General features: G+C 42.8%; 1 protein-coding gene across 1 annotated transcript; it reads right to left on the reverse strand.

Annotated features, from left to right (window-relative positions):
• Positions 1 to 157: 157 nt before the first annotated feature.
• On the reverse strand, positions 158 to 16,410 carry ppap2d (phosphatidic acid phosphatase type 2D). The gene is made up of 6 exons (XM_078269150.1): positions 15,822 to 16,410; positions 4,319 to 4,476; positions 3,869 to 4,155; positions 3,680 to 3,737; positions 1,908 to 2,084; positions 158 to 1,682 (listed from the first exon to the last, which is right to left on the reverse strand). The coding sequence occupies exons 1-6, from the start codon at positions 16,027 to 16,029 to the stop codon at positions 1,578 to 1,580; spliced, it is 993 nt and encodes a 330-aa protein (XP_078125276.1). The 5' UTR covers positions 16,030 to 16,410; the 3' UTR covers positions 158 to 1,577.
• Between the last annotated feature and the right edge of the window lie 1,078 nt (positions 16,411 to 17,488).

Below are 17,488 nucleotides of genomic sequence, written 5' to 3' on the forward strand. Positions count from 1 at the left end.
GGCTAAATGGCTTACTTTACCAACTCTGCTGTGTGTGAGCAGCCAGAGACAACCGAGATGACATAAATATTGTGACATTAAGTGTCTGGTGGGCATCAGAGTGCATTACTTTTCATTTTGCTAACACTAAAAATAAGAGAGGACAGAAGAAGTTAAACACATTCAACATTCATTTTATTGGTTTGGTTTTTTGAGTACAGTGGTTATTTCGGCCTTTCTGGCATTCACAGACAAAACATATAACAATAACTGGAAACACAAAAAATATAGCTTTCTGATAATATCTGTGGCTCAGTCTAGTAGTTACAACAGATACAATAGTAACTCTCCGTACCTGATTGACACAAACGTAAATACAAACACTTATTAAACATGTAAAAACTGTCCAAAACTGGAACTAATACTTATGAAATTCTGTGTGGTTCATAAAATGACATAGCTATTTACATTCAATTTGAATAATTATCATGTAAAGAAAAACAAAAACAAATATAGTGTATGAGTTTGACAAAATAAACACTGATTATTCAAACTTGTGATAAAATATATCATATTGATTATAATTAAAAGGTTCCATTATGTACGTTCAAGTGCTATTAATAAAGATGCACAGGAGGGCCGCTGGGGTTGCAGCCATATCGGCTCTCCTGTCAGAGTGGCATAAATCAAGGTGCAGCTCAGAGATTGGAGTCCGGGGGCAAAGGTCAAAGGTTACAAAATTCAGTCAAACCTCCACCTCTGAGACACAGTCAAAGTGGTTAGTACAGAAATGTGGTAGTCGTGGTGGAAGGAAAGTTACCTGGTCAGATTCCTCCACACCACTACCTTGGTTACACAAAAAGAAAGATAATGTTGTATTACAGCTCAAATACTGTTATTTTTTCTTGTCTGTCTGATTAAAGCAGTAGCACATCAGAAGGTAAAGATGGTTGAAGTTGAAGCCAGTGCTTGTTCCTTATTACTTGGTACAGAGCTGTACTTACATCAGAGGTCTAAAGGTCTCAGTTCACAGCTGCTGGATGATGTTTTTCAAGCTGAGCAGAAGATCAAAAACAAAGAGGAGGCTGGAGTTTTCTCCTTTCTCACCCAAGACCAAAGAGTGACAAGTTCTGCTTTGAAAGCTAACTAACTGCACTGACCAAATGCCTCCATCTCAGAAGAAAACAGAATCAACATTAGCAGCTTCTAACAAATCCTCTTGAAAAATAGACATTTTTATTTTTTTTTCATATATAAAAAAATATCTGTAATATTACTATGCAGTTCTTTTCACTGGACGGGTTTGACTGGACAGTCAAATGTGCTTCTTGTATTTCACGTGTGTGTGTGTGTGTGTGTGTGTGTGTGTGTGTGTGTGTGTGAAAATATTAGATTACTGTGTAAATGTGTATCAATATGCCCCAAAGAGCAAGTGTGTGTTAGATTGTACTCTTTAATCATATCCTTCTCTTAGAATGATTCACTTTCTTTAAAAAAAAATTATCTCTGCTCCTCGCCTGTGCTATCTGACATTCTCCCTGTCTTTCTGTAGTCCATCTTCTCTTATCTTCTGATTCCTGGACGATTGCATGTGCCTGCTAACAGACAGTTTGCTGGCTGGACAGTGGACTCTCCAGGGACATGCACGTGGGAGACAGGTCTGGATGGGCGCAGGGCTTAAACATGGAGGAGATGTAGAAGGCCTGCAGGCACAGACACAAAACATGTCAGGAAATATACACAGACCACACACGCTGTCAATCATTCACTGTTTATAAACACCATGAGAGATCAGAGTGATGAAAATGAGGGAGAGAGCCTATTGTTTAAGCTAACTCATTTAACAGAGAGCAGAGAGAAACAAATCCTGTGAAGACAGAGATAACTGTTATTCTAGACTATTTAGACAACAGTGATTTTCGACATACCACCCAGTATGCAGTGAGTCCTCCTTGGATGAAGCCTGTGATGACGTCACTGGGATGGTGACGGTAGTCGGAGATGCGGCTCAGGCCAGTGTAGATGGCGATCATCACTAAGAGGAACTGTATTAGTGGGCGCAACAGCCGAGCTCCTCGCCACGACAACCGCGCCTGCAGGTAGAACTGCAAGAAAGAAGATAAACATTGTTATTATATTGTTACTGACTATATAATTACTTCAGAAAAGGGAATGCATGCATGTGTTAATGTATGCCCCGCAAACATAAACTGATAATTACGTCTCATAATTTAAGTTCTAAAAACACAGACAAAGACCTTAAAGTGAAACATGGACATCCAATCAGTCTGCTACCCAGAGGGGAAAGAGAAGCTTGGCACAAGTCCATTAACACTATCTGAACCCCATTTCCTCCTTTTGTTCATCCTCATCTCCTGCTTCAGCACTGCAGAATGGATGTTTGTGTTGGTAAAAAACGGGGTCACAGGGCGAGCGCGATGCAGATGCAGGGGTAGTTTTATGTGGAGGCCCGAGGTCTGTCTGGACCCGTCAACCACTGGGGAGCATGTGGCCTACATTCCTGCGGTGAGGCCGGTCCTTCTCTCCTTCTCCTATCGCAACTCAGAGCAGGTGTCACTGTTCCTGCCTCAAACACCAGCACAGCTGGCCACGGTCTGGGTGGCATGTAGCTACAGGTCTCTCCAGGTTGTCTACAGTCTGCTAGCAGCAAACTTGCATGCAAGGCTGTGCTGTGAGTTTGGGCCTGCAGTGTACAGTATGTGTGGAAAAACAACACAGTGAGATGTGCCCTTGTTTTTCTCACACCACTTCTTCCCCGTAGTAATTTACCCTTTATTCCTCTTATTCAGTCTCCCCCTACTCATCCCTGTCTCTTTCTGGTCATAGAGAAGCTGCTTTCATTTGGACTTCTATAGTGTACAAGTGCAAATAGTGGAGGCAGTGATTTCTTTTCTCCTCTCTTTAATTTTGAACAGCAACATCCTCACTTCATTTCATTCATTTTAGCTATACACGATATATTTAAGTCACCTTAAACTATGATTTAAGGGTTAATAAGGGGGAATACGTGAGGAATGTGGACATTTTATGGTTAATAATGTGCTTTTGTCTCTTTCTAACTGTTGTTTCTATCCCACAATGCACCCATGACTACTGGGCAGTGCAGTGTGAGAGAAAGATGAAGAGATGGGGGGGGAGAGAGGGTGTCTCTTGCTGAAAGAAGCCTGTCGATCTCTCAGCAGGCATATTCAGCCCTCCACCCCCTCCTCTAAATGAGACCCACAACAAGGCCTCCTCTGTCTGTGTAGCCTCTTCATCTATTCATGTTCCCTGTGGAAAAACATTCTTCCTCATTCTCTAACTCCCCCCCCCTCCCCCTCCTCTCTGTCTCACCAGCTCTTTCAGCTTGGAGCAGGATGCCTTTGGAGAATTGCTGCTCTCAAAGATCTCCTCCCTCACGATCAGGAAATGTGAATATATTTAGCAGCACATGTGTACATGTTTGTGCATGTTTAATTAGCTTATCTAGTTAATAGTTGCACACAGTGTTCTTGGCCTCTCTGGATTGGTTTTGTCTCTACTAACTGAAACAGTTATTCATAATACATAATATTCCCCCAACATTTTAAACACAGTACCAAATATTGTAATTACACAATACAAGCTCTGGTAAATGTGACATCCAGGTCACATTCCAGATGTGTTTGTGTGTGTGTATTCAAAAGCAGATGTGACTTACTGCCAAGTAGAGCATGGTGTACATTGCGAAGGAAGCATGGCCGGAGAAAAAAGACTTCCTGAAGGAGAAGATCAATAAAACATGCCAAATGTTACACATTAACTGCATGACTCGCGATTGTGTACCCCACCCTTAATAAACAAACCAAATATTTCTGAGCAAAAACACACATGCGCACACACCACACACCTTGCTTCCTCCACCATCTTCTGATTAGGCTGCCTGCAGGTGACCTGGGAAATGTAGCTGCCCGGAGTGCAGTTGATGGACGCATAGGTGATGTTACAGACAGACAGGAAGTTGGGTCGCAGGCGTCCCACACTTAGCTTGGCCATATTGGTGAGTGACTGACCCACACAGCAACCAAACAGGAAGCTTCCCAGCTCCTTATACAGGCACGACACATAGCAGTTTCGGACAAAAGCCCGCGAGTGTACACCTCGGAAACGCACCCGGTAGCATTCACCCAGTGCAATCTGAGATGGAAATAAGACAAGAGAAACTGGTTACATACAGTACAGCTGCACAAACAATGGAAAGGTTTATTTGTTTTAGTCTTAAAACAAACACATGCTCAAAGACACCATATTAAAGTGATGACAACTTTAACTCACTGTGCCACATCTATTATTGTCTTACTGTTAGGCCAGTGATGGCTATACCACCAGCAATGAGCAGGCTGTCAGGGATGGCCTCTCTCTCCAGGTAAGGATAGGTGATGGAGGAGTCTCCACAGAAGAAGCCTCGTCTGTATGGAGTCACTGCCTTCAACTCACACGCAAAGAATGGGATCGAGGCTGTTGAGATGTGGGAGAGAAAATGGAGGGTAGGCAGACAAAAAACAAAAGATGGCTTGATGAATGTCTCTGAGCATGTGGTCAGTGCAACAATGATCACAGAGACAGAGGAAAGATACAGAGATAGTTGGTACAGTCAGCTAACATAAAGGTGGCCTTCTCCTGTCTCACAGGACCAGGATGGGAGCAGCTTTAAAGAACATCAGTCATCTGGTGACATGATTTCCAGATTCCTGGGGAATCAAGCATTCCACACATAGCTGCTTCAATCAGAGGAGCAGGGAGAAGGGGAGATGACAGACACAGAAAGGCAGACAGATGGGGAGATGGGCATTGCAGTGGAGAATTAAGATGAGAAAGGAGGAAGAAGATGAGAAGGCGTGTTACACAGAACATTTCAGTGTGCCAAAAGAGGACAATAAACCCACTGTATGAAGAGCAAGGTATTGTTTAACAATGAAGCTTTGTTCCAGTGGAAAGCAATGACTTTTAGATCCATCTATACTTAACCTGTACTTAATCTTACATTAACAAAATGTGTGTTCACTTTGTTTCCTGGCTGGTCATGTATTATAAGAACTCTGTTTCAGGTGAAAGTGAGTCAAGGTCTGGCACGCTTCAGCAAACAAACCTGATGGGGAAAGTTCATTGAGTAAAAGTTGTGCAACATTTTAATGATGACAAAAAGGGAGAAGGTGTGTTTGTATTCTCAGGACCGGGAGCTGAGCAGCACAGCTTTAATTGTGTGCTTCAAACTAATAACCAATAGCCCTGTAAGAGCCTGCCCGGCCTGCTCTATTTCTCTGTCCCGTATCCCATGTCCCCTTGTCACCCCATGGAATGCAGCGAGAACATGGGACTAATCATTAACCTCTGTGCCTCTTCCTGTCATCCAAGGCCTGCTGGTTGGCTGGAACGCACCCAGGCCAAAACTCTGCTCTTGCCAGGGAATCTTTCAGACTACGTGACTGTGTAGTGCACAAGACACAAACTCAAAATCAGGCCAAAAGGAACAACAAATACACACTCAAACAATGGCACACAAAGATGTCTTTAAGCATGGTAAATCAACAATTACTAACTGACAAAGGCCAGGAAATGAATACCTAACCTACTATAGTTAACTATTAAGATTTGTCCACATTGGCTTTGTTTTAGTTGTATTATTTTGTGTGTTTGTTATCCCAACCATACAGCCATACCACTCGTTCAGCCTCACTGAACTGATAAAGGATAACAAGGAAATGATCTATAGGCTTGAGGCTATCAGCACAGAAAACACATGAGGAGGCAACTCTTACAAGCTGTGTGACAGTACAGCTGATTAAGAATGTTATACTGTAGTCATACGTGTGTAGTAGTGACCTCTGTACTCAAAGTCATGTTGCCCTAACAGAAAGACAAAACACAGATACAAGCCAGGCCACTTCTATTTAATGTAAGAGGGGCCTTAGTAAGAAAGTGAGGAAGGGAAACACGTTGCAGGCAGATAGCGGAGGCTGTGACGTCAACAAAGAGAGAAAGAGAGATAGGAGACACCTCTCATCTGACCCCGATCTCTCGCTCATCTCCAGTCGCCACGTCTACAGGCCTTTCCTCACACATACCTACATAAATTACATAAATGTACCTCATGCAACACACACAGGTCACATACAGGTCACATACAGGTGCTATCTGTTTTTTTAGACAGAGGAATTTATTATAATGGATTATTGTTAATTTAAAAAGGAATACCTGTATGAGGGTTTCCTGGTTCCCTTCTGCCGCCTGCATAAAATGCACAGCCATCTCTTAATCTCCTAATCGTAATCCTCTTATCTGTGTGTATCATACCTTGGTGGAGACCTGCAGAGCTATGTTCTGGTTTCTCTCTGGTTCAAATTGAGTGGGTGTGGATGTGTGTGAGTAGGCTATGTGTTCATACTATGTGAGTATATCAGAATGGGTTTTTGATTTGATATTTTGGGGTGTCCTTTGTGTGCTCAAATGTTGCAACATAAAGTACAGCATTGAACATTTATTCTGCCTGTGTGTGTAATCAGGTCAATTCTGTGTCAAATAGAGACATTTTTTGCTTTCTATACCATCCATTAACATACTCTCTCTGTGGCCTCATCATATTCCACAATATGGACAGTCCTCTCTCAATAATCAATATTTTGCTGCACTTGCAGAGAGGTAATGGACAGATTCTCCATTAAGGACTCAACACTCTGCGGTTACAGTAAGAGCATGGACTTTTTAAGGGATCATTTTCAATACATACGGAGGTATAATGGAAACCATGAAGTGCTGAGCCAGATTGCAGCATATTTTAAAACCTTAGACCTGCCAGTGCTGATGGCTTGTGTTGTTTTCCCATTATTGCAGGAAGTCCATGGACAGACTCTGCACTAATGGCCATGAACCAAAAATCGCTCCACTGTGGCAAAGCTATTTGCAAAGCTTCTGAATAAAATAAAATACACCTCAATCTCAGTTGTATCACAAATTCTCAGTGCTGTGTACAATTAATAAAAAAACAAATTGATAGTGCTAGAAACACTTGGAACGCTATTCAGTATTTGTACAATCCTATACAAATTAAAAGCTCCTGTGTCACAGTCAACCTCTAGGCTTTACAACTACATTAAAACAGTTTTCCCAACAAGACATGAAAACACTCCAGAGACCCTCACATCATCTGTCAGGCAGCTGTGAGTGAACATCTGCACCTGGCCAAGACATGCTCAAAAGAGAGCCAGGCCAGGAAGACCTGCGAGGGGACCCAAAAGGAGGCGGAGGAGTGGGTCGGCTCACACAGCCAGGCCAAAATGTGCTGCTCGTTGGGCCTGAGACTCAAAGCAGGAATGCTTTCAAATAGTCAAAAGGGACATACAGAAAGAAGGGGGGAAAGAAGAGAAGGAGGGAGGGAAGAAAAGAGGAGGAATGAGAGCAGAGGGGATATGTGCCTCTGAAAAACTGTTCTGGTTCTAATTTACACATCTATGACCACAGCCCAGAATGAGCTCACTGTGAGAGGAGAACAACAACAACCAAAAGCAAGAAATAAAAAAAAACTATGGAGAAAGTGATTAAAGACAGAGTGCTAAAAAAAATAGGGCAGTTATTCATCGACATGCTTTATGGTCTAACTAAAAACTAGGCTAAAATGCATGGTCAGAAGGCCTCGAAAATTGACAAATGGGGGTGAGGGCGATAATACTGGGGTGAGAGAAAACTGGAGAGATGGAGCCAAGAGAGATGCGGCAAGGGTTTCTCTACAGAGAACAGCAGACGGAGGTGATTAGTGGTGGTTCTGGAATGTGAGGGTCAGAGATCTGGGCTCTGCTGGGACCCGCTCTGTAAACACGACCCCACGTCAACCAGCAGAATATCCACAACACACATATACAGACTCACACACATAAAAACCACACAAGGATGCAAACAAACCAAACCCACAGCCGCATAGACTAACAGACAACCAAACAAACCACCAACAAACCCACTAGTTCCTAGAAAAAAACTAATCAACCAAATAAACCACCAAGAGCCAAACAATCCTAGAGACATGCATTGAGGCAAACAGCCTCACTATCACAGACCTAAAATGAACTGCTGTGGATGCTGCTGTTGGACAAACAGCCTGTGCATCCTCATAGATTAGCATGACACTCAGCCTAAAGCTATATCTAAGCCACAGTAATGACCATCTGCTTCATCACACTCAATAATGTTTGACTGTGCAGGCCTCGTTCTGCATTTGCCCTTTGATAAAACTGGAGGACAGTGACCTGTCAACACTGGTCCATTTGGCCTGCAGTTTAGGACTAGGCTGAGCCTGGCCTGCGGCCCAGCTTGCTACTGCACCCTTCAGGGGTGGTCCACCCTTGCTGGGCCCCTCACCATCTTGCATGTGCCAATATTTCCCAGCAAAAGTTTAAGCTGCTTGATTACCTACAAGTCAACCTTGTAAAAAAAAATTGTGAGCTGGTGAACTCAACCCTGAAGTGTCAGAATTTGAATTACAAGAAGCAGTGTAACGGCCAGCCTAACATGCTCATAAATAGCAGTCTCCAGTTGGGCTGGGTGGGCTTGTACAATTATTTGTGCAATAATGACTTTAACTAGCCTTGATCTGTTCTTTCATTTAATCACTATTCAGTTTGAGTCATGTACTTTAAGGGAAAAGCCAAGTCTTTTATGTTTCACCTGATGTAAAAAAGTATTTGTTTGAAGAGGAGGCCGGGTAGAGACTGTATGCATGCGCCATCACACAGGCACATGAACACAAAAGAACACAGAAAGACATGCACAGAAAGACACACAAAGATACTGTTGTACTGTCAGGAAGGTAACACTTGAACAGGAGGTGAAGTCATCCACACTAAGGCTGTGATTATAATTGGCAACCATGAACTGCCACAGACTTAATTAAAGTACTGTGCGTGTATGCAAGTGTCATAGAAGGTGGTTTATCCTGTTCATCCTTCGAGGCCTAGTCTCGCATTGCCAGACCTCTCTCCACAGCGCTGCGGAGGAGGGTCTGGCTAGTCCACACAGCTTTCCGGGATGGGAAAAATCGTCTCAAGTGGCGCTAAACTCCGGATGGAGCCACCTGCAGCTGCAAAATAGCCTCAGGAAGGAACTTGTTTTGGTGGAACGTGTACGTTTTAGTCGTGCAGCTCAGATTGGACAGATTTACCCTGCAGAGATCTGAGGAGCAGTAAACCATAGTGCTCATAAATCGATCGGAGTTTAAAATTCCAACACAAAGAAAGCGGAAGGTAACGGATATCCGGCGGAAAAGGACCTCCGGTGGAATTTCCGGCCGCACCGGAGCAATCCCGGAAGTGGAACGTCGTGGATATAGACTATTGGTGGCCCAATCTAGGTAGTGGAGAGATGGGATAAGGGTTAGTGGTGGGCCCCTGCACTGACACACACATGTTTCTTTTCCATAATTGGCTGGATTGTTCTGAGAGACTCTATCTATTTTGTCTGCCCTGATGATAGCACAAAAAAGTCATCAGTAAAAGAACAAAAAGGAGCCAAAACAGTCTTGGATCTTTGTTAACCATCTGCTATCATCAGCATCTGCTGCTGCTGCTGGACCGCCTTTAAGTAGATGCCCACTTTTTCATTTATCATACCCCCCCCTTCCAACATTCAGCTAAAGTCAGCTGTTCTCTCAAATTCAAGTGATCCAGGCTCACAGGTTTGTTTTAGTTTAAGACATATGTTTCATGTATCCGCATACAATGGCATTTTCAACTGCCTTAATGTGGCTTTATCTTCCACTAGTGCACCAGGAGAGCTCTTGCTTGCCCCCTTTCACTGTTACTGTTACAGCTGGCCAGTGGAGACATGCTTCCCGCAGCTGCTTCTGTTCTCACTTCACTGACCTGCTTCCTGGAGCCTGACTCTGGAGTTCAGGGCAAGAGTGGTGAGGTCTGAAGTGGTCTGTCTGCCTGTCTGATTCAAAAGGAACATAAAGGACCCGCCACTCTGGTATGTACCTTGGAAACTTTAAAGGGGCTCTATGGTGGTTTTTGTGGTGGGAAGGTAAGGGTGTGCGCAGTGGGGTGAGGGCTGGCAGTCTGTAATGTGAGAACAGCACAGGGTTGTGGTTGAGACTGCAGGGGAGGTATTTGGCATGGAGCAGCCTAATTGTGGTAGTATTGTACATGGCAAGAGTTGAGGGCTGTGGGGCTGTTGTGTTATTGTTTTGGTTTGCAGGGGGAACATGCAGTTGGAACAACTTCAGACCAGAGCTTGAGGGGATGAAGGGAGGGAAGGCTCCAGCAGGTGAGATGCGACACAATGATAAAATGGTCCCAATGATGGGTAGCGAGGCCATGGCGCCAAGGGGGGCTGCATAAGTCTCCTTATGGGGGGACAGACAGATGAGGACGAGTCATTAGTTCTGACAAACACAAAAGTGGGGCAACAGGCTGTATTGAGATTCAGGTAGATACTTCGATGATAAGCCTCTCCAAACCCATTTTAGCTAATGAGCACTGAGGATTGGTGTACTATACACATCTTTGTTCACTCATTACGGCTAATACCTATGGCCCACCCTGGGCACTTACAGAACCGTCATCGAGAAGAAGATTTCAGCTGCCTGCCTCATTAAAAGTACATTTGAAGCTATTTGCTGTCTGAACAGTATATCCTTGCTACTTCCTCAATAGGACATAGACAGCTGTAGATAAGATTCCTCAGTCGCCCCTGGGTCTGACATCTGACCCCTACTGTAAATCCTCAACCCCTTCCACGCCTCAAACTACTCTCCCACCCTGGGGCTGTTCACTCATTCAGGCTCTTACTTGCCCCTCAGCCTCCAGGAAACTGAACAGGCTCTGGTGTGCTGATGGGTAAAGGAAGATGCATTGACAGCAGAATACATGTGCCCATATAGTCTGTCTAAGAAGGGGGCAGCTAATGGATTCCCGAACGTCTGCTGTCAAATGGGAAGGAGATGCATTAGTACACTAACGAGAGAGAGTAAGCAAAATCACTTCTTCCACTGACTAATGATTTGACTGAGCCATTTTTAATGGCTCTCCATCTGTCTGCCACAGAGTGAAGCCAGTGGGTTCCATAACTTCGGAGCGTGTTTGATCAGGGCCTAAAACGTGCAGCAAAACAGGACCGGCAAATTTGTCAACAAACAGCACACACATGGCAGCTGTAGTAGGGTGCCTATATTAGAAGCCACGGTGATGCAAACACACAAACGCCCACACTTTTACTCATAAACATGCGCGCACACACACACACACACACACACACACACACACACACACACACACACAGGAGACAATTTAATATTCCTGGCCCTATTCACACTGACATGCTGTGACGTGTTGGCTTCTTGCTGTCTCACTCACTTGGCAGCTTTCTCTGCCAAAAGAACAGAACCAGGAATCCTTGAACATAAATCCGCCACCCGCCCAAAACACACACGCAGACGTAAAACACACACACACTCACACATCTCGCTACCTTGCTGAAACACCTTCAGTCTCAAAATGGAGTTTGTCTGATGAAAAGAGGAGAAAAAGAGAAGGGTGCAAAAGCAGACATAAACTTTTAGAATTCAGATCATGCAGGCCCTCTCGTCCTGGCATGCTCCTTCACGTCTAGAACAAAAACACACACTTGCACATAACAGCGACCAACTGATTCCAGCTTTCTCTTTCTATAGTACCAGAAATTACTTTTGTTTTTACCACCTTTCTTTATCATCAGTGTGAATCATTTTTCTCTTTTGTATTATTTTACCACAGCCTAACATGTTGTTCATATCAAGTATGAAACTATTTCACAATTAACCTTTACAAGAAGGTCAAGCCTAGTGGCTATCATAATGTTCCTCTACGCTGTAAAAGCTAATATAGGGTTTTCAAGTGCCACTTCCAATCATTTCCCAATTACTCTTAAGAGAGGCAATAACTGGCTTTATTGGAGTGATGACAGAGTAAAGACCAGCAGGAGGGAAACAGCAGTTCAGGCTGGGAGGCCTGTCCCTGCATGCTCTGCTGATATGACAAACACCCGACACCTCCTGACCTCTGGGTGGCTGGACGCTGGATCTTAGATGCAGCCACAGGGCGCAGATTCTGTCAGGTCTGTCCCGGTTAAACCCAGTCCCACCAGGAATGCATGTAAACAGACACACAAGCACACACTTGCATTCTGCAGCTTACATGGAACGTACTGACACTGAGCTGAACCAGAACAATCCATCTCTGTGCAGCATTCATCACGTTCATGTCAGAACAGCGCCATAAACAACACTGCCTTATTACTGGAGTGCAACAGTGTTAGGCAAGCCCGGTGTTGAGTAAGACTATGATCAGGTAACCTGAGTCAAAGCCTTGGTTAATGTCCTCAATATCCCAGCATTCCACAGCAGAAAGATTAAAGTTCATTCATAATGCCGCAGCATACTAACTTTATGTCGCCACATATTAAGTAAATACTGAACCACATGGAGAGGCTGTGAAAACCTCGGATCACTGTGGAATCCCTCTTCAGCTGATAACATAATGAGGTTGGGATGCTTCAGGGTAAAATTCCACAGTTACACAGTGAATGAGCCCCTTTAACAGGATGAATAATGCCGTCAGGTCAACCGTCTGAGGGAATCTGATGATGGCATTTTTAAGGGAAAATTGGGTTAGTTAGCGATAAGAGGGTTTAGCTCAATGAAGAGCCCAATTCATCTCCACTAAGTGATGGCATTTACTGCCAAATACCCACAGATGAGTCAAAGTCAGGCTTCTATTGATAACTGACATGATGGTTAACAGGGCAAAGACAGGCAGGATGCCGTCAAACAACCGGAGATCATGTCATCTAATGGTAAGCTCTCCCAGTAGCAATGGTATAAAACTATATTATTAAAGTGCCCATATTATGAAAAAAACACTTTTTCTGGGATTTGGGGTGTTATTTTGTGTCTCAAGTACAGACAGTACAAGGCAGGATTAGCCGGGAGACTTCTTCTAAACGAGGGCGCACTTCCAACTTTGCGTGGAATACCTGCAGATGATGGACATGTAAGTAGTTCTATACAATTTTTTTTGTAGATTAGAGTGAATGTGTGTGTGTTGTAGCAGTGTTTTGCCATTGAGAACGAGGTGCCTAACCGTTAGCAGCGCTAGCTTCTAGCTAGTAGCAGAGCCGTTGCAGAACCTAGCTACTGCACATGTGCGACTCGCAACAAAGATGGGATAGAAGGGAGATGCCTCACTATGTAGCTAAAGCTTTAAATATTATTCTCTCATTTCAGTATAGTGTAGCAAACAATTCACCATGTGATGTTTAACAGGAAGTTTTGCAACTATTGATCTGATTGTTCTCGATAAAACTATAAAGCACTGTTTATGTTTTGTTTTTGTTTTTGCTGCAGAGAAAAACTAGCCTACATTTTCATCTCAACCTCTTAAACCTTATACTTTTATAATGTTGAAAAAATCATAAATTGAAAATGGAAATGTACCAACCTATCAAACCAAACAAGACCGTTGCAATTGTTACTTCCATAGCAAGAAGGTGAACTCCTTAAACTTTACAAAAGTCGCAAGACTAACTGACTCTCTAAATCCTCTCAGCTGTGACCAGCTTGAGGCTCAGGGATTCAGACTCTGTGATTTAATCTAGTCAGAGGGGGATAAGAGGGGCACGCAATTTTGTGAGAAAGCAAGTGCCGTGCTTCTTAGGAGGAGAACTGAGAGAGACCATTTCCTCCGTTGTGCTGACTGATGCTGGGTCACTAGCCACTTCCTAAACACAAAAACAAAGCTGCTGAGAGGTGTGCGGCGTGAACAGCTAATAGCATACCTGCAGGGGTTAAGAATAACACGGCAATGAAACTGACTGACTCACACTGTTGTTTTGTCTGCCGGCTTACTTCCTATGCTTTAACTGCCAATGAGGCTGAGACCTGTCAATCTGCCTGGACGGGTTCTGCCTCTCTAGTGTTTGCAACTGGTCCGAATAACCACTCACACAACACTGATCTGCTTCCCTATCATAGTCATGTGAGATGACGACATAAAACTGATGAAATTATACAATCTCACTCTATACCGAATAGCACAGTCCAGTAGAGCAGGTCCTTAGGCATGCTTTCAGAGGATTTCAGCTATTTCCCAAACTAGACTGAACAGAGGAGTAAAGTAATACAGTACTTTTTTTACTTTTACTTAAGTTCTGTAGGAGTCCAGTACAATTCTGAGGTAATGGCATTTTACTGGAGTATTCCCATTTTGTCAGACATTTCTGCAACATTTAGGAGAGTTCTTTTTCCTCCCCTACATTTCTCTGACAGCTTCAGTCACTAGATTCTTGCCAGAAAATATTTAATATAATGCAATGCTGTAGTTTAAACCACTACACACATGTTATACCAAGCTTGGCATGAACAAACCACAGTACACCATTAAAATACTGTCTTCATGTTAATGAAAATAATATAATTTCTTAATAACTTCTTCTTTGGGCACTTAAGAACATGTTACTGCAAATAATTCCTAATTTGGGTCTTGCCACATTTATGTAACTATAGGATTTGGACACTTTTTCTTCTAAATGGAAAGTTCAATCTCACTATTACAGTTATATGTATTAACTACAAAGGCACAATGAGTTAATGTGTAATCAAGTCTCAACTTCTATAACTGTGGTAACCCTACCTAACATAATGACAATTGTGCTGCTCTATCAAAACACAGTTTGACCAAATCTTATCACACAGAGGTCTCTGATATTATGTGTCCATTTGATGGATAGTGCTGATTATGATTAATTTGACAATCTTTATATTGTTTGCCATTCAAGTAAAAATACAAAACATTTGAAAGCTTGTTTTCGTCTATTATAAGTTAAAGATATTTGAGTTTAGTGACTTCTTCTTTGCACAAAAAGTCTTTAGTTTGAACATTTTAAAAGTAGACAATAAAATGTAAAAAAAAAAAAGATTCATGGATTACTGACAAAACTATTATTAGGCTACTTGTCAAAATTAGGTCTTCAAATCCACTATCAAGTGGAATCCATTAGTCATTTCAATGTTATTAGAGAAACTTATTTTGACCACTCCTTTATTATGGTTATGTCAGTGGCCTCTGAGTTGTTGTCCACATGTTGTTACTGATGTTTCTAATTCTCCTTGTGAAAACTGGTGATTAATGTTATTGAATGGTTCCAGCTGAGCATTGTAAATTATGTGTGGCTGCCATTGCTGCAGTGAGAGAGGCGAAAGAGCTCAATGAACAGCGGTAGCCTAACTTTCGGCACGAGAACACAAGCATGTTTTTTTCCCCAATTCCCACGTTCTTCTCTGGGGAACTTTGGGAGTTGCCATAGGAACAGATGAATTCCCGGGACAACTCTGCTCCTGCCAGCTGAGCCCCCATCCCCTCCCTCCTGCCCCCACGTGCACAGAAGGGAACGAGCTGAAAGTTTTCAGACCGTTTGAACAGTTTCCATTTGACTTCTGGAAAAATGCTTTGCAGCTTCGTTAACTTTAACAAATCCCCTTGCAATGTTGTTTTTCCTACTCAAAGCCAACTTCGTTTAACCTCCTTACCCCTAAAGATTGAATAGGCTATGATCTAAAAGCTCGTCTTGACACTGCGTGTGTGGGTCCTTTAAAAGTATTCAAAGTGAATTAGACCTATAATTGTAAATTCAAAGCTTTAAAATGATAAAGTGGTCATCGCTGGATTTATATTGGAGTTACTTAGGCTAGTTAAACAGCAGTCAGCTGTAATAACACAAAACACCAACAACCCTAAGGTCAAAACCATTCATTTAAAATAATTAGACTAAACACAGATTCTTACCGACACAAAGGCATATTAAATCCAAACCGACAAGCATCTTCCTCTTGGTGCAAAACGAGGTTTCCTCCTCAGGTTGAGAAACAAAATGCTTCCCACCGCCGTTCTCCTTCCCGTCCCCGTCTCCTCCAGTGTCAGCTAACCGCAGCTGGAGCTCCGCGTCCCGGGACAGCGTGTTGCCGTGAGTAACGGCGGAGTTGAACTTCTGCATGTCTTTAGCTAAAAGAAATTAATGACAACTTGTTTAAAAATGATTTGCAATTGCTCCGTTTTGTCGTAACCCGCTGGTGAATGGTGGTAATTCCCAAACGTTTCAGTCCGTCCGTCGTCGGTGCAACGAATCCATGTCAACGAAAGTTTGACAGCAGCAGACCCTGATAACCAACCGACCGCTAGTTTACGCGTTTGTCTTAAAAAAAAAGAAGCTAAATTGCAGAGGAAAATAAAGATGGGGGCTAATCGAAAATAAGAGGGAACTCAAACATCCGAGTAAACTTTAACTCAGTTACACCTCTCAACAAACTTCTGAGTGTGAGCGCGTGCCTACTCTCTGCTCTCAAAAACGTCCTGAACAGACCAGCATTCACTCTAAATGTCAAACAAACATGAACTTTTAGTTTGAACTTTCAAAATAAAGTCTTTTATTGATGAATGTAGGCCTCGCCGTTGGTCGAGTAACTGTGAAACGTTTATTTTGGTTGACAAAATGTGTCATTTCCGGTTATTCAGTCTGACTTGACGCAGCAGTCCGCGGTAAAAACCAACAAAATCAATGTTTAACGATGAGGCTGGAGCTCACAACATGTTCGTTCCAGCTGACCTGACAGCTGTGCAATGACTGGTCCTCTTCACTGAGATGTCCACTATCCTATTAAATTGTCCCACCCATGCAGATAGCCTAGGCTACAGCTTCTGACTTTCTACATATTAATAATGCAGATATAGGGAGATTTTATTTTCGTTTGCACAAGCCCTGCCGAAAAGAAACACAGGCCTAAGACTTTTCAATAGGCTGATTCTCCTAATATCGATAAAGGTAACAATGAATGTAGCCAGCTACTCAGTGGTGGCCTCACTGTAGTTTAGGTCAACAAAAAAGTTAGTTAAAAATGTGGATCCTAGGCTGTTGCACCATCTGTGCCCTATAGCCTGCATGCAAGTCTGTCTGACAATTGGATTTTTCCATAATATTGACTGCTGTTTGACTGTCTGCCACTGCACTAGATAAATAAACAGACAGACAAACCACAATCTGAACACATCTTTCTATCTGGTATGGACCCTTATGAAATGCATGTTGCAAGTTTAATTTCTTAAATCTGAACTCCATGGTTGTACCGCGTTGGAGTTCATTTTAAGTTGGACATAAATGCTGGGGGCTGACATTGACATTAATGTATTAGCCTACTGTTTAAATAAAACAAAACAATGTTTGTCCTGTGCTGACTTGCTTATATTATTGAAAAGTAGGCTATTATTAAAATTATACTAAATTGGTCCCAGTACATTTTCATTACTAATGTGTAGCCTTATTCATTTATTTTACATACATATTTTAATACAACATAATGACAGTGTGTTCAATAACTTCCATGTGATGTGATCCAGCGACCCACATTTAATATCAGAATGTACCACTACACTGGACACACAGGATGCACCTCTCCATA

Source organism: Sander vitreus, chromosome 15, assembly GCF_031162955.1.
Source record: "Sander vitreus isolate 19-12246 chromosome 15, sanVit1, whole genome shotgun sequence".
Classification (NCBI taxonomy): Eukaryota; Metazoa; Chordata; class Actinopteri; order Perciformes; family Percidae; genus Sander; species Sander vitreus.